At 43.1% G+C, this 17,778-nt stretch overlaps 1 protein-coding gene across 1 annotated transcript; it reads right to left on the minus strand.

Moving 5' to 3' along the window:
- Positions 1-3,939: 3,939 nt before the first annotated feature.
- Positions 3,940-11,520, minus strand: NME5 (NME/NM23 family member 5). The gene is made up of 6 exons (XM_059483590.1): positions 11,319-11,520; positions 11,051-11,217; positions 9,465-9,670; positions 9,014-9,114; positions 7,893-8,011; positions 3,940-5,591 (listed from the first exon to the last, which is right to left on the minus strand). Exons 2-6 carry the CDS (start codon positions 11,177-11,179, stop codon positions 5,505-5,507), a joined length of 642 nt encoding a protein of 213 aa, XP_059339573.1. The 5' UTR covers positions 11,180-11,217; positions 11,319-11,520; the 3' UTR covers positions 3,940-5,504.
- Positions 11,521-17,778: the final 6,258 nt, after the last annotated feature.

The following is a 17,778-nucleotide window of genomic DNA, read 5'->3' on the forward strand; positions in this document are numbered from 1 at the left end:
TTCCTCTCTACGTCATTGCCCATCCACTGAGGAGAGATATTATAAAGAAACCAAGTATCATTATTAAAACCAGGTTTATGGATGACTTGTTCATTCCAAGAATCCCCAAATCACCTTAAAAAGGAACATTTTGCAGAGAGAGAGAACAACTAGTAAAGATATATCATGGCTGTTCTGTGCTGTGATGGGTAACGACTAATTAAAACCAATAATAATGCTAAGTTTGGAGAATGCCTCAGCACTGGGTCAGCACCCTGGCAAGGCAATGTTTTATTGCAGCTCATTAAAGGAGAAAAAAAAGCAATAAAAGCCTTAAGAACCATCACAGATCCTGACTATATGAAGCTAATAAACAGTATGATGAACTATCATTTACATGAATAAGAAAAGGAATGGACATTTCATTTCCTATGCCTTTGTTGCTCCCATTCAGTTGCACTGATGGGGCTATTTGGGGAAGCCCCACAGAGCCTGTTTACAAAAGAACTTTGCAAAACAAAGACAGTCACGGTCAAAACTTTGCTGGTCAATTCAGTATATTTACATGGAAGAGCTGGGAAGAAAACAAGTATTCTGAAATAGCCTCCTGGGATAGTTCTGTTGGGAACTAGCAGGGAAGGATCTCATGGCTGTCGAGATATGTGCTGGCTACAGAAAAAGCATCTGGTTTTCAAACAGAGGCTTGATCAAACTTTCTTCATCCAGGCAAAAATAGCATTGCACAACTCCCTGAGCAAAATGGCAACTGCCAGAGGGTTCTGCATGCAGGGAACAGCATTGTCCAAGTCTGGCTCCTGAGAAATCAGGCACAAGCTCTTTGCTTTCCATAAATGTGGAAAATGTGCTGTGCCAACACCTGACAATACATTTCAGATGCACACACACCATCTGAGCAGCTCCCAGAAATTATCCTATTTTCCCTCTCTCTTTTAACTAACAGAATGGAATTGCTCTGTATTTACAGCGAAGGCACCTAAAAGCACAGCTGAAACCACTGTTCTTAAGAAGACCTTGCTATGCCATAACTTTCCACAGTTCAGTTGCTAAATTACACATTATAAAAATAAGTTAAGTGCAATTGAGAGACTGTGTTAATCTCAGAAGTTTAAACACTGCTCTGTAATGAGTGCTTTATGGTGGCCCATGGTTAAAGTGCTTTATGGGGCAAGCAGGAGATTTGTCCACACGCGTGAGTTAAACACTGCTGGGAATTCTCTCACACAGAGACCAGGCCTGGCACAAAACTAAACATGGACAAAACACTGCCTCATTCACACAGCACCAGGAATGCCACCCAGAAAGAAAACACTTTACAACACCTAAGGGAGATAAGAACCACCAGCCAGCAGAGCAGTAAGATGTTGCTTTTGACAAAGCAGAATTTCGTAACCTGACAATCTGTGCAGATTCTGGAAGGATGACAAAAACACAACTGTCCCCTAGCAAGGAAATGAGAGCTTAAGCATTGATTATAAAGAGATAATAAAGAAGCATGGGTGGTTTGTAGAGTAGTTTACTAAAGCCAGGAGAATTTAGAGCCAAATTAGGTTCTTGCACATAAAAATTCCCTGGAACTTAGGGTGAGTTCACATGTGATTGCTTGCTCAGGCAGTCTGCAGCTGACAGACAGCACCCAACTTTTCTCTCTGGCCACACAGGATCCATCCAGGTTGATTCCAATCCCAGGTGAAAAGACTTTTCAATAAATTAAATATGATGGTAACAAAGTTGCAGACATTATACCAGAGCTGTGTTTTGGGTTTATTTGTTTAATAATCATGCTTCAGAATAGCACCACAGCTGAGCAAGATGGGGTTCTCAGGAGTTCTCAAGGGACAACTTGATGCCACACTAGACAAGTATAAGCACACCCAGCAAGGCACAGCATGAAGATCTTTATGAGAAAGCATTGCCTCCCTCAGCCCTAAAACACTCACAAGCACTGAACTGAATTCTCCATCATTCAGCGTTACCATTATTAGAGTATCATTCACCCACTTGTCTGCAAACTGCCTTCTTCTCCTACCAACTGCTCTGTCTCACAACAATACCTCATTTCTGGCTCAGAAGACCAACAAGAAGCTCTCCCCTGAGCTCTGGCAGTGTCCCCATGATCACTTGGCAGAAGGCAGCATGACAATGGTGTGACAGGCATCCCCCAAGGAGACTGCACACATCAGTCACTGCTGCTGACACGCTCCACACCCGGAGGAGCTCCTCCACACCAGGGGAGGTTTCTGGGTGCAGGCAGCTGCTCCTGATGGACCATCCTAAAGCAGCAGGTTTTCCTGTTTCACCAACAGCAGAATCAGGAAGCTCCTCTTTGCTCTGATGGCGCTGGTGACACTGCCACGCTGGCTTGTGCCGAGTCTGCTTGAGTAAAGCAAATCATGTAATGAGTAGAGAGGACTGAAGTCCTATTTCTAGTCCAAGGACAAATCTACTAAAAGGAAATGGCACTGCAAAAACAATTGCAAGTTATCTCTTTATGATGATCTTTATATGATGTGCAAAAAGTCTTTCCAACAACAACAACAAAAAATTCTCTTCTGATTTTGTTTTTTTTAAAGGAAACTGAAGAACCACTCTCACATTTTCAGAGGATGAGCTGTTGTTGGGTACCACCAAAAATAGCCAACATTTACTGCGCAGAACACAAATCATCTTGATCTGAATACTCTGAATGACTGAACACTGACCCTCATCAACTGTTTAAAGGATGGTGAGGATTAATAGCTTAAATAAAGGAATAAACACAAATCTTCTCTTCTTTTCCTACATGACAAAAGCAGGAATTTGCAAATCTCCATGAAACAATCTTAAATTTCCTGAATGACAGTCCCAAGCTCTGGCCAGGGACTCATTTCTGAAGCCTGGCACGCTGGATTGCTCTGATAGATGCAGGCAATGGGAAACTGCCTTTGGCTGAGGCTTCTGCCATCTCTAAAGTACATCCAAGGTTCCTGGCAGTTTAACTCTTCCTGAAGATAATAAATCTCTTGTGAGACAGGAAGGCTGAACAATCACATACTTCAAGCCTAGCTCAATCTGTATAGTTCCAAGAACAACTTCCAGTGCAGGTGATAGCAAGTATATGATAAGCAAAGTTCCAGGAGGAGCTCTGTTGAAAAAACAGAATTATGGGAAACAGACTGAACTACTCATTGTATGGACACAGATCCATTCCAGCACTCAGGCAGTAAAACTGAAATGAACTCCCTCAAAGCTAAAAATGCCCAATAGAACTCAAAAGGCAAGGTAATTATTTTGGTTTGACAGAGGGAGAGGACAGGTCACTCGTTCCCACAGAGAATATCTCACCTTGCTGACATTGAATGGAAACACATCTTTCAGTCAATCTGGGCTTTTCCCCAAAGCTCCATTTTCTGTGCTACAGATTTATAACCCTGGCCAAGCCTGTACCACTCTGGGCTAAATAAAAAACTCAAAGTCCGTAAGAAATGTAGCAGCACATGCCCCAGCAGCCTCTCCTGTGGTGTCACAGCTCCCCCCACGGGATCAGGCTGCTCTGCCACTGCACATTCCCGGCACTGACCCTCTGCCCACATCCCCGTTAATGCAGGTTCCTCAGATCTCAGCTGTGACAGCCGCTGACCAATGCTTGTCCTGTGTGCAGGGACACAGGGACTCAGGATGGCACCCATGGGATAAAGGCAGCTTCTCTCTTTCCACCTTTTCCTTAGGCAAATGGAAGCAAACACCAGCCAGCAATTGAGGGTGTTAGTTCCAACAGGAGAGAGTAATTCCATGAGAGATGAACACCTGAATGACAGAGTCTGTACTGTGTGGGTGACAAAGGTGACATTTGCAACACCAGCTGCCCTTGTCCTTGCTCCCACCCCCCGGGTAAGGACCCACCTATTCTCATCCAACATAACACAGCTCTGGCATAAAAACAAAACTGAAAACTCCAGCAGGAACATTAAAGATGTATTTATTGTCAAACAGTAGCACATTAAAATAAGCAGGCAAATGTCGTAGTAACTAACCAAATACAGGGGAATGCCTTGCGAATTCACCAAGTTTTAGTTTCTGACATCTTCAGAAAATATATTTTTTTCTTTGGCTGACAGGAAACCACAAAGCACAACAGTCCTGTAATTGGAGCAATCAGACACATATGGGGACAATAATTATAGGCAAAATAAACTGGTTGAAAACAGATCTATTTACTGTATTTCTAACCACCTCATACTTTTATTCTTCATTATTTGAGGGTTTGAGCTTTCTTTTTTTTCCTTATCTTGGCAGTTTCAAGATTTTTAGGTTTTGGAACTGTAGGGACCAGTTTATAAATGTTTGTTATCTGGGCTGGCAATAGTGGCTTGTTCCACTGAGAAGATAAACAATTCACTTCAACAAAGTTTGATGTTACAGAAAAATGACTTATGTTTCTCATAATTACTCAAATTGGGGAAGCAAGTTTTTTCATGAAACAAATTATGAAATTGCTTGTTTGTTTAGTATTAGTCAAGCATACTCTTATTTCAGAGTTATGAAAATTACAGTTTTCTTCATTATAGCCAGACAAACCATAAGATACAAAGCTTGAAGTTAACAGTATAAGTACAGCTCTTTGAAGAAAATGAAAAAGCCCCACATCCCCAAAAAACAGTTTAGTTACTTCATAAAGGAAACAGCATGGGATTAACCCATTGGAAGAGCACTCTTGTGAAATTCTTCAACAGAACACATGAAAGTTTGAGAAAAACAGAAATTTGTGTACATTTAGGAACAGGAGAACACAGAAAACACTCTTAAGGTGAGCTGTTCCAATTAAGCACCTTTATTGCAAACAAATGTTGGAAGACAACCTTAGTACTTGACTAAAATACATCTTCTTGTTATTTATAGTCCCTGAGCCCTTTGCCACTGAGATGGGAAAGGTGCATTGAATGTACCTTCAAATAAATCCTTCAGATTACATTCTGACAAAATACATCAGACTTCAGTGAATCATCTTCAAGGACAACCTTAGCTGGGTGATGTCATCAGCAATTAAAATTCCAAAGTTGCTAACATGCCTCCAGTAATTGTTTTCTCCATTATATCCAAGTACCTCCCTTCATAACTGCATTTATGCTAAAAAATTGCTGAAACACAACCCTTGGCATTGCAAAGCACAGGCCAGGTGGACTTCATTTGGGAATCCACACTGCTGTAAATGATTTTGCTCTCCCACACAGCCAAACTAAGAAAAATGTGGACAACAGCAGTAAGTCACAACCACTGAGAACATTGTCTTTTTCTAATCACCCAGTGCAATAAATTTATTGTGTAATTCTACATTCCCTCTGTCAGTAGAGAAGGTATTAGAACCACTACATCCTGGCTAAGTGTAGGGTTATTTATCCCATGAGGACACAAGCAGTTATGACAAATGCATTTACTTTAGACAGAGGTGGTTATAGAGTCCAAGGACACACCAAAAATGACAACACACATCTGTAACTTGGAATGGGTGAGATGGTTTCCCCAGGCTCTCACTGCTGATGCTCTTGCTGAGAGACATGATACTGTAGCTTAGGTTTGTTAGGGTTGTGTTCAATCAGCCAGTCAGCAAGCCAAATCTGTGAACAAAAAACACAAAACCCAAATGTTTTCAGCTTTCTGTTGCTTTCTATTAAGTTCATAGCAGAATATTATAAAAGCATTATTATATATAAAGGCATTATTTGAAAGCTCTGCTACAGATACTCTCCTACTGTGCTACAAAATTCAGCCCTTTTAGAAAGAAATGGACATGCAGATAACCTGTTTTTTAAAAATGTTTTATTAAATCTTCCCAGCCTACGCTGCTTTTGAACAATGCACCATGACCTATAGAAGACAACTTGTCCTGGCAATGTTTATCTCTGTGAAAGTATAAGACCATTACAGCCATAGTTCAAATAATTCAGCCAGCTCTGTTTTGGAATGCTGCTGCACAATATGCATGAAACTGCTTAATGAAATATTACTGCTGACAACACTCAGAGATACTTAATTCACTAAGAGTGCCAGCCTTCTGCACTGAATCACCTTACAGTACCTAAAACATAAAACCCAAACATGGCTGCTTTTTGAAATTCATCTTTTAAGTTTTCCAGCATTGTACTTAAATGAGAATGTGGGAGGCAGGAATGCCTTGGGTCCTAATTCCATCTGCCAGTCTGGGCCTGGCCTGAGGCAAATTAACCTTCTGCCTCGATTTCTCCACTTGTAAAGCAAAGTTTTTAACACATCCTTATTTACTTCACAAGGCTGTTGACAACTGGTTTCTGGAATGCTGAGAACAACAAACTTCATAGCACACTGTGAAGAAAGAGCTGACAGAACAGCAGACAGGCAAGGTAAGCAACACTCTGCTTTTACTACCACGAATTAAAGGTTTGCAAAGGGAGAGCCCGGCTGAGCACTAGGACAGGTAAAACAACAGCACAGTGGTAAGAACCCAAGACAGAAATGGAAAACAAACAAAATAGCCCAAAACACAAAACTCCTTAGGAAAACTACTTTGGAAAAAAAGAAATCTTCAAATCATTTGAACCAAATAAATTTATCCTGTATTGCTTAAGGAACTGGTTGAGAGAACCTCTGTGCTAACAGCAAGTATTTCTGAGTGCACAGACACTTTCTGATGTCATCTGCAAAATGAGAGGAAAGAAGAAAAGGATACTGGAAAAAAAGCATCCCAACAGTCTCCCTGTAAGCCACCTAGCAGAACACAAACTGAAAAGCAACAGGCAATATTTATTTCTGAAGCAGTATCAAATCAACACTATTTTCCTTCTGTTACAAGGTCACAGACATTATGGACAACAAAGAAGATGCAAATAGAATGTTTTTAGCAAAGCTGCTGACACTGCTTCATCCAGCTTTCTTACAAGCAAGGAAGGAAAGCACTGTCTCAATGATAGAGAAATATACTGTTAGATACCTCATAATTGACTAGAAAATTGTGCTAAGAATGCAGATTAACTGGAAGGCAAAACAATGAGTTAGAAAGATGGGACATGCAACAACAAAAAAATCAGTATTTAATAAAGAGAAGACTGAAGGGAAAGAAAATGAGAATACTCTTCAAATATGCAATAGGTTGCTTAAAAAAAAAGATATTACATTGTCTCCAATGTCTTTTGGGGATAGTAAAAGGAAAAAAAGGTAATGGGCTTAAAATTGGAGCCAGGAGATTTAGGCTATCTTTCAGTGAAAGCTTTTAACAAGTATAATTAAGCACTGAAACAGATTGCCTGGGGAGACTGTAGATTCTCCATCATTTGGAGTGCTAAACCACAGGCCAGACACACATTTGTTAGGAATAGTTACAATCGGTTTGGCCTTTGGGCAAAGGAATGGACTTCATCTGTTTTCTAGATTTCTATGGTAACAGTGCCAGACATACAAAGTGAACAGGTTACAGAGCTGGAACAATCAAAGTACATTAAACATGGCCTTATGTATATCACATAGTTCATAGGAACATCCCAAGTGATTTTTAAGGCTTTTTTTCTGAAAAATATCCTTTAGAAAAATGCAGTGTTGACTATAAATGTGATAATGATGTAAAATCATTACACTGGTTGCTGTACAACTGCCAGCAACTTGCACATTAATTATCTGCATGCTTAAATAACTATTGGTGTGAATGACTGGAGCTTTAACAAAGATACATTAACCACGTTTCTCCAGATGTAAGAAAACTGATTTTGTTTAGGGACTTATAACACGCTCTTGTGTCACCTCTAACAAACAAATCAACTTACTGAAACCAAATAACAGAGTAGCTCATCAGCTGACAGCACAGTTCATCACCAGCAGAGCAGCTCTGCTGTGAACAGGGAGTTACTGACAGCTGGTGAGTGCCTCCCAGAGCTGGGCACTGCACGTACCATGGGCTCTGCTGGCTTCTCCTTGCACAGGGCAGTGAGCCCTGCCAGCAGCGTGGGCTTCACGTACAGGTTCAGGTAATCCCGAGCCCTCTGGCCAGTGGGGAGTGGCTCCAGGATTGCTGCAGGAGGAAGCACGGGTGTTAGAAAGCAGCCTCTGCAGTGATGAAACACAACATCCTTTCAAAGGTTGTAAATATGTGAGCTGCTCTTTTCCTTAGTAAGTTAATAATACATCATGGGTTTTATAGCTTCTCCCACAACAAACTGCAAAGGAACTCCCTAAACTTCTTCACTCTGTCCCTGGGGTAATTGTACTAATGATAGTCTATTATGAAAAGGGAGGAAGTCACATCATCTGGGGAAAACCTGAATCCTTGAAGATGCATTTGGGGCAGAAGACAAACAGTATATCCCTTGTTTAGCACTTTCTTCTTCCAGTGTGAAGCTGGTTTCTGAAGACCCTAAAAATCTCACCTTTAGTCATGTTCTGATTGTCAGGGTGAGAAGAGACATGGTTTACACAACGGGTAAGGTTTGTAAGGAACTGCAACATCTTTTATAGAACTCGGTGATACAACTGACAAAAAGTATCAGACACCCTTTTCTAGCAGTTTCATGTGCACCTTTCTGTCAGAGCAAATCCTGTTACATTACAAACCAGACATCCTCTTGCAGCCTTTCCAGGTTCTAGGGCCCTTTTCCTGGCACTTAACTTTGGAATTGCACTGTCATGTGAGCATCCAGCTGCTTTTGAATAGTAATTACTCAGCCTGAATCCAAGAAAAGAGTCAGTCTCTCAAGTCAACCGAGGCTGACTGTGCCAGAAACACTTGCTGGAGTGTAATAGCTTCCCATTTCTTCTCATTTACCAGCTTTGACTGCTCCAATTCCCAGAGCAGAGTTTGAAAGGTGCAGGCAATCTCTGTAAATACACTGGCTCCTCAGACATTTTTGGTAAGCCTTCCATTGCAGAAAATGTCAGTTTATACATAAAGAGACCCACAATCCTGTCAAACAAACCAACCCAACCTCTCCTAAATCAGTTGTATGTGGAGTCAGGGCAGGACAGGGAAGAGCTCCACACCCCCAGGACTGGCAGGGAACCAACTGCCCCATTTTACCTTCTGGAAATATGAACCGAATTTCCTTCTCTGCTGAGGAGGTGCTGACACTGCCGTGGAGCCCATTTCTCAGCTCGTCAGTGCCATAGAGAGCTCTTAAGCTGAAAACAAGGGAAATAACTGCTTGGAGGGCAACTGCAATCCCTTCCAAGTCTCTGCAGCCTGAGAGCACAGAAAAGCAATAGACATGGACCAATTAACAAGACATTGGCTTGCTGTTGCTTTAAACATAAGCAAAATGTAATATTGATACATTCAGAATTCCTCATAAAATAGGAGAACTTTGCTTACTAAAAAACAACAGTGAAAAGCTGTTGCAGAAAACTGAAGAGATAAGAAGCCTGTATCTGTACTGTACAAACAAACAAATTTTAAAAAATGAATTCTGGTCTGAATCCAAAGAATGACAAAATAATCCTACTGACTTGCCCAAGGCCGGCCAGTGAGTTACCTGTGAGGGTGAGTTATCCTGGCTCTTAGGCTGTTGGATGGTCCAAGCATTTCCTTCCAGTATGAGACTGCACAATTTCTAGCAAGAACCATAGCAACTATAGGACCAGAACTCATATAGGCTGTTAAATTAGGAAAAAACATTTTTCCAAATTGTTCTGCATAGAAGTTGCTACATTGCTCTGGGCTTAACTGGAGCTTCCGTTTCTATAAAGTGTAGAAGGAAAAAAAAATTAAAATTGCTTGCTACATTGAAACAGGTTAGAGAATTAAAAGCAGCATAGAGTCCTCTCCTGGAGTCATATCTTCAAGTGAAGAACACAGAGTAACTTCTGAAATTCCTCTGATTCTGTCAGATAGGATCCTCTAGATAGAGAGTAACAAAGAGCAGTTTTCCAAGCTAATTAAGGAAGAGCCCATTTGAGTAAGATGTGATTTTAGCCCAGGCAAACTACAGCCATTGCAGATGACAGAGCACTGTACAGGAAAAGTGAAGAGCATTACCAGGGCAGGATTTTATTACTCAGCTGCTACAGCACAATGTTCTACTTTTAAACAAGTTTCTCTCCAGCCCACACTGTTAATTATGCAATTGTTCTATTTTTCATTCAGTGCTTTGTGACTGTCCCAGTAGCTGCCTAGCCTGCAGGTGGCCAAGATCAGGACAACTTTGGGAACTTATCAGAAACCACAGTCAACAAAAAATAAAATTCAAAGTGCATTCTTTGAGCTCAAACTTGTACAACACAAGAGTTCCATATACTCAGAGTCGTAATAACTTTGGTGTCAAAAGTCACTGCAGACATCAGAAGACTCTACTAACATATTGCAATTAAATAAATAAATAAATAATCGATTTTGTTTCATCTTCTGATGAGCAGGGGGGCTCCAGCCCAGGGAGCATCCTCATTAACTCTTCTGGAGTAGCTCCAAGAGATCCATAAATAAATAAATACAAATAATAAATGCACATAAATAAAACGGCCAGAGAGGTTAGGGAGGAAGTGAAAAAAACAAAACAAAACAAAAAACAAAACAAGTCTTTGCCGGGAGGAGGAGGAGGGGGCCCTGCCGCCCACAGGTGCGAGGGAGCAGCGCCCCCCAGCGGCCCCCCGGGCAGGCATATTTAAATATTCATAAGCTCATTTCAATATTAATAAAGTCTATTTACTGTAAAAACAATGAAAACAAAAAATTAGCTAGGCTGCAACTGGCCAGCTATCGAATTCAATTAATTCTCTAATATCTTCTTGCACACTGCACAAAATCTTGCTAGATCTGAATTATATCCTCTCCAAAGAGTTGTATTGGAAAGCTCACACATCTGTTCCATATGTTTACTAAATCTGAGTTTATTTATTAATAAAGTCAGTGTTTTCTTGTGGTCAGCAATATAGTTGGTCTGCTCTGTTCCATCCCATGCACCAAAAAGCATCTCCTTACAGAACCTGGCAGAAATGTTTAATGATATGAAGAACATGAATCGATTTTTGGACACACAAGCTCTTAGTTACTGGCTTGCTTGCTAGAAAACTATTTTCCTGACTTATAAACTACAGCTATTTTCTCTGGAGCACAGCCTGTTACCTGGAGGATGCAGAATCCTGATCGGAGAATGACATCCTCTATTTCTTCTTCTTTATCAATGACATCTGGTTTGATGATAGCCAGAGTTCTCTCCACATAAATCTGAGGTTCAGGCATTAAGACCTCCATCCTGGCTTCTATATTAGAATTCACTTGCCCCTTTCGTACTGCAATGACACCAGTACATGACATTTGGAATTTGTCTACTGCACAGTCACCTATGGTGACACTCACCATGTACTCCAGGAACAGAAAGGGTCACACCCACCTCACAAAATCCATGAGATGTTCTCTGGACAAGTTAGCACTCTGTAGTTCACATTCCCATTTTCAGTGCAGTGGCATTTTGTGGAAAATAAGGCCAAAATTTAATGTTGTTATTCACTAAGTTAGACAATGAATGAGGAGAGAGAGGCATTATCACACACCCTGATGTGGGCTCCCTGTGCTCCCACACCCTCCATCCACCATGGGCTCCTACAAACCCCAAATCTGTATCCTCACACATGAGGTCTGTGGGTGGGACTAATGACTTGGAGCTGGTAATTCCTCAATGGTTATTTAATTCCTGTATTTATGGGCTCCAGACAAAGTACTGGTTTTCTGACTGAGCAGACGCCCTGGCAAGCTGAGAGCACAGAATTGTGTTGAGAGTGGTGGAACCTGTGAGGGGGTTTCTGACAGACCTGGGTCCATTTGTAACCTTTTCACCAGGAAATGGTTTGGGTTGGGAGGGACCCTAAAGACCATCCAGTTCCACTCTGTTATGGGCAAGAACACCTTCCACTATCCCAGGTTGGTCCAATCCCCATCCCACCTGGCCTTGAACATTTCCACGGATGCAGCAGCCACAGCTTCACTGGACAACGTGTGCCAGGGCCTCATCACCCTCAAAGCCAAGAAGGGCTCCCCAGTATCCCACCTAACCCTGTCCTCTGTCAGTGGGAAGCCATTCACCCTTTTCCTGACTCTCCCTGTCCTGGTCGCAAGTCCCTCTCCAACTCTTTTGGAGCCCCTTTAGGCACTCGGACGGGGTCGAAGGTCTCCATGGAACCTTTGCCTCTCCAGGCTATACACCCTCAGCTCTCTTAACCTTTCAGAGAGAACTGCGAGCGCAGGATGCTGCGGGGGATCCTGACGGAGCCTCAGAGAACGGCACACGATGGCACCTGCACCCTCGCCCGCTGCCCGCCGTGTCCCCACGCTCCCAGCCCTGGCTCTCTTCATCCGCCCTGCACCAGACCCAGACACGCAGACCCTGGCTGGCTGCTCCCTGCTGCAAAGTCCGCTTGTAACCCCCAGATCCACCTGCCTTGGGGCCCGGCCCGGCTTTGCTATCGCGGTTGCTATCCCGGCCTCCGGGACTCCGCCGGACCCGCCGCCGTTGCCGGGCGATGGCGGGGCCGGTCCCGGACACAAGATGGCGCCCGCGGGCCTCGGCGGGGCGGGACGAAGATGGCGGCCGGGAGCAGCGCGGTGATGGCGGCGGAGGCGGAGCGCGCCTCAGGACCCGCGACGGCCGCGGGCTCCAAGCACACAACGGGAGACCGTGGCTGTCCCGGCATGGGCTCCGCGGTGGTGCGGGAATAAAGAGCGGAGTGCTGTGATCTCCGGGGCTCATCTCAAAAACCTCATTCCTCCCTGACAATAAAACCTTTATGTAGGTTTCACCTCACGCTCAGAACTGCTGAGGGAGCCACGCGCTCACAGCAAACGCTCGTGAAGCGACGTAGCGCGGTTTATTGGCGGGGAAAGAATAAGGGAAAAGCCAGCAGCCGTTCCAGGTCATTTATCAGGGCTTGTGGGAAGCGTTCCTGCGGACGCGCCTGAGCAGCGGCGGCGGGCGGGAGCTCCCTCACAGCCGGAGCGCTGCCCCGAGCCACAGCTCTCTAATGGTGGCTCTCGGCACTGCGAGCCAATTACAGCGTCTCTCCGCGCCACTTCACGTTTAAAACAAAAAGGTGTAACGATCAGGAAACCCTCACCGTTCTGTGCGTTAAACCATCATGAGCTGGGCATTAAGAAGAGCTGGGGAGCCGCATTCTCTGGGGATTTCCCCCAAATTTTACCGCGCCGCGATGCCAACGCTTTTGCTGCCTACACATGCCCTATTTCCCCGGCTCTCTGGGGCTGTCGGCTGGCAGGAACTGCCTGTGCAGTGTCCGCTGTCCACCCACCATGACCCGTAGTGGCCCGGTGTCACCTCCCGTGCTTGTTTACCGGCGCTCCCGGTGGAGCCGGGCCAGCTGGCCCCGCGCTATCGGGGCGTGGGTGGGGAACGGCCCCGATAACCGCGGCGCTGCCAACGCCGCCCTGCTCCTCGCTCTCCCCCCGAGCCTCGTCCCCTCTCCTCCTCACCGTGTGCTCACCGAACTCTGCCATCCCAGGTGCTCGAACACCCGGGGCTCGCGGCTGACTTCAGCCAAAACTGCGCTCAGACCCTTGAGGTGACACTGACAAAGGGACACGGAGAAAACACAGGTGTGCAGGCATTGAACTTTAATGGTATCACGCTCAAAAAGGTAAAGGAGGAAAGACGAAAAATCCCCTAGGGTTTGGAGCCAGAGGTGCTGACACTTTGTGCCCTGGTTAGGTGAGGAAATAGCGAGTTTACAGCAAAAGCTGGTTTTAGTGTAAGAAAAGCCCATTTTGCCTTAACCTTTTTCATTAGTAATGTGAATAATATAAATATAGAAACAAGAAATAAAAATATGCAGGTATTTCCTTGCAGTCAACTTGAAATATATTTTAAAACCGAAGACTGATATTCATAACCTTAAAAAATAAGGGCTCCAAGTGCACAAGGCAAATTCAGATACAGGTTTTCCTTCACCAACATGCCCACGTGGCATTTGTTTCTTTAACCCTACCCAATATTTCATTTGAAGACATTGTAAACACTGCAACATCACAGAGATAATGGATAAACATGTTTTATTTTTAAGAAATGCTGATAGAAAGAGTTTTTAGTTTTTTAGTTTAGTTCAGAGTTAATTCTAGCAACTCGTTTCTTTTCAAAGTCAATGAGCACAAGTCTGACAGCCCTTGCTTAAATTTAGCAGTTCAAAGGCTTCCTCTGCCTGCATGAACACTTCAGAATTATTGTTACATAAGAAATGTTGAATTTAATATCTGTGTTTCACTGTGAACGTGAATCTCCTGCAGTTTCTTTATTGTGTAATTTTTTTCCAGGCACCCAGGACACGAACCCCACAGCAGCACCTCCCCGGGCAGCCCCAGGCTCAGTTTGGGAGCAGGGCCCGCACAGCCCCTGCCCTCCCAGCTCCCCGGGCTGTGGCACAATTCCTCCCCTCGCTGTTTCCAGAAGCATTTCTGGAGGGCGGGGATGGTCTAATTTTAGTTCGGGAGAATCCTCCTCTCTCCAATGAGCGAGCGGCTGCATCTGGAGCTGCAGCCAATTACCCGGGTTTCCTCCTGCTGCACTTCCCACGATGGTTTAATAATGCAGAAGCACAAATTTAAAGTGGCCCCACACGTTAAGAGAAAATGACATTATGCGCTCCCTAACAAAGCTGCTCAACAGTAGTAGCATCTCCAAGGTTTCTCTAAAGCCTTGGATTCCATAAACCTGCCCTTAAAACAATGTGTTAATATAATTATGTCTTTACAGAGCTTGAAATAATATTTCTGATAATTAAAAGGCTGGTCTGAAGCATCTTCTATAACCTCTGTAGGCCAGGATGTCCTTTTAGGAAAAGAAACAAAACAAAAATTATAATTACAATGCAGTGAACCAGTGTGGTTCTGAACACTTCTCAGGGCACAGCCTGGCTGCTGTATCTTATCTGTTAAGCGGTTTAACAAGCCTTAGTTGCCTCACTTATTTTTAGATGGCATGGAATATACGACCAAAAGATTGTGGCTGCAGGTGCATTTACATCCCAGCAACGCCAGATAAGTAACAGTTTAAGGAAAAATATTATTTCAGAGCTTTGCCCTCTGATAGTGCAAGAAGGTGCAAAAACTAACAGTCTTGCAGACTGTTAAAAAGGAAGGAAAGAAAACCAGAATGATGAAAATAAGTGAAGAAAAGCTAAAGAAGTAATACCAACTAGTAAAACTGAGTAAAAACGAAGCTTGCACATCTTTTAGCTTTGTTTGCATTTTGACATTAAGTAGAGAAAAATGTGTTTGCTCCAGCAGCAATGTTCTAACTACACACCACACATACAACTTTCAACCACCATGGGCTCTCTGTTCTTTATTTCTTTTCATGATTAACTGTCATACCTACCCACAGCACCAGCTTACCTTCACTGCTTGCTCCACCCATGCATGCTCTTGCAGTGCAGGAAATCCTGTGATCAAGGCAACTTCCTCTCCCACATGCCTGCTCTCTCCATTTCTGCCTTCTCACAACTAAACAATTCTCCTTCTGCAGCTCATCTGCACGCTTGTAATCCCAGTGAGCTTTTCATTGCTGCTGCTTAACCCTTGTCAAGCCCTCCTGTCTGTTTCCCTCTACTTGTTATCTCACCATTTTCTGTAAAGATAAAAGTGATAAAATATTCTCTTCATGCTTCTTCAGTCTACAAGTCTCTAAGCGGCAGTAGCAAAAATCTTATCAACATGTCTTCTGTAACTCCATCACTTGCCCTGATAACTTCACCCCATTTCATTTCTTGATCTTCCCAACACTCACTCCTTCATTTGTTCACAGCTTTAGTCATTCAGTCTGCTCTGATTCCTGGCACCCACAAAGATATGTTTGTCTCTTTTATCATTAAAAAAAATAAGAAGAAAAAAAGTGGCTTTGGTGTAAGTGCCTCTTGTCACCTGACAGGTTCTTCCAGTCACATCTCTTTGTCTCTTGTTGGGTTCTACCCTAAATCCCCATCAAACTTGGTTTTGCTTCCTCTTATCTGAAAGCTTCTCAATCCATTTTAAACCAATCTCTTGTTTGCCCTTCAGTCATATTTAGCATATCTAGCTCATGTCTCAGCTGTTTTTGCAGTTTTTCTCACTTTTCGCTTCTCCAGTCACTGTTTCAGCTTGGCTTGTCAGTCCCTTCTTCCCTTGTTTCCTTTTTCTGCAGGAGCATTGGTGAGCACTGTCCTTGATTCCCCTCCCTTCTCTCCAAGCTCACAGCTCAAGACCCCAATGTGCCTTTTGTTTCACTCTGTAAAGACATCTCCTGTTTCCTGCAGCCCTACAACTGAATCCCACTACTGCCCTTTCAGATAAAACCTTCCTGCTTCCTGTGGCTCAGGAAGAGCTCCTGTTGGACACCTGTAGAGGCTGGGGCTGACAATTTATTTTCTATAAAACTCCTCCTCATCTGTATACAGATATTCTATATAAACACTGCATACAGGTATCAGGCTTTCACCTAAATTTTAGAGCAAAAACATTTGCGTGTGTTTGCTGCTTCATTTGTTCTAGACAACAATGTTTAAAATAATGCTTGCTTGGATTATCCCTGAGGCCACTAAGCTCAGAGTGAAGTAGTCACTGTGATCCTACCACAATGAAGAAATTGATGTATTAATAAACCAATCAAAATCTTTTATCTAACAATTTAAAAGAGGCAATTGGTTAAATAATGCTTTTTTAAAGATATATTGTCAATTCCTAAAGACATCTTTTATTAATCTTAATTCCATGTAGCATAAGGAATCCTTTTTGCCATACTTATTCTGAGCCATTACATTCAGTCCCATCATTAAAATATATGGGATTACTTGCACAGTTGTTGTTATTATTATTAATAAAATGTATTTATTTATGCTGTGCATAAAGACTAACTCAGACAGAAGTCTCCTATAATGTGGTGTTTGATGTAGAGTAGGCAGTCTGTGACCTGAGATACAATCAACTTGACAGGCATAGGATGTGGGAAACAGAAATTACATCAAGATTTAAGGCAATGGATGATATGTTGTTTCTCTCTCTTTTTTTTTTTCTTTTTTAGAAGAGAATCTAGAAAAATCAACAAAAGGGAAATAATGAGGAAATGGAGAGGATGGCCAAAAAATGAAGGAGGTAATTAAGATAGGTATGGGACAAAACTCGTATGAACAGACAGCAAGGGCAGGGCTTGGCATAAACTGCAAGTCTGATAGAACAGCAGAATTAGACCCAAGATCAGAAGGCCCATATGCAAGTAAAATTCAGTGGAATTTCAGTCAGCACCATGAGTAAACATAGCAATTACAGGATTAAAAAATGGCAAACAATGATAGTTTCTTTTTTCTCAGCAGTAAATGTGTCATATAGGGAGAATTACCACCCAAGAAGGTATGTGTGTACTTTTCTTTGATTAACCACAGCCTTTGAGTGGGGAGTGAAAAGCAAGACCAAAACCCAAGTCACAGCCCAGAGGAATTCTTTAAAATTACCTGTGGCATGATGGGGCCTGGTGAGACAAAAAATAATCACAACAACCCATATTCTCAAATTTCTCAGTCCTTGATGTCTAGATGCATAAAGAATGACTCTGTTAGTTGGGCCAGTCTCAGTTCCCCAACCAGGCTGCTTAGGCAGTCTAGAACCACATGGTTATCCTGCTCTTGGATTTGGGACTCCAAAGGTCTAATCAAACAGCCATTAACATGGGAAAACTGGGAATCACAGAGAGCCCTGCCAGCTGGGGCTGCTGGAATTGTAACTGGAATTGCCAGGGTGGGAGATGGAGAGGGACCTGACTAGGAGAAATGGACAGTTGGAAATGAGCAAGGCTTTAAGGAAAGCACTGTTAGTCAGAAACA

The sequence above is a fragment of the Ammospiza nelsoni genome, chromosome 16, assembly GCF_027579445.1.
Source record: "Ammospiza nelsoni isolate bAmmNel1 chromosome 16, bAmmNel1.pri, whole genome shotgun sequence".
NCBI classification, from domain to species: Eukaryota; Metazoa; Chordata; class Aves; order Passeriformes; family Passerellidae; genus Ammospiza; species Ammospiza nelsoni.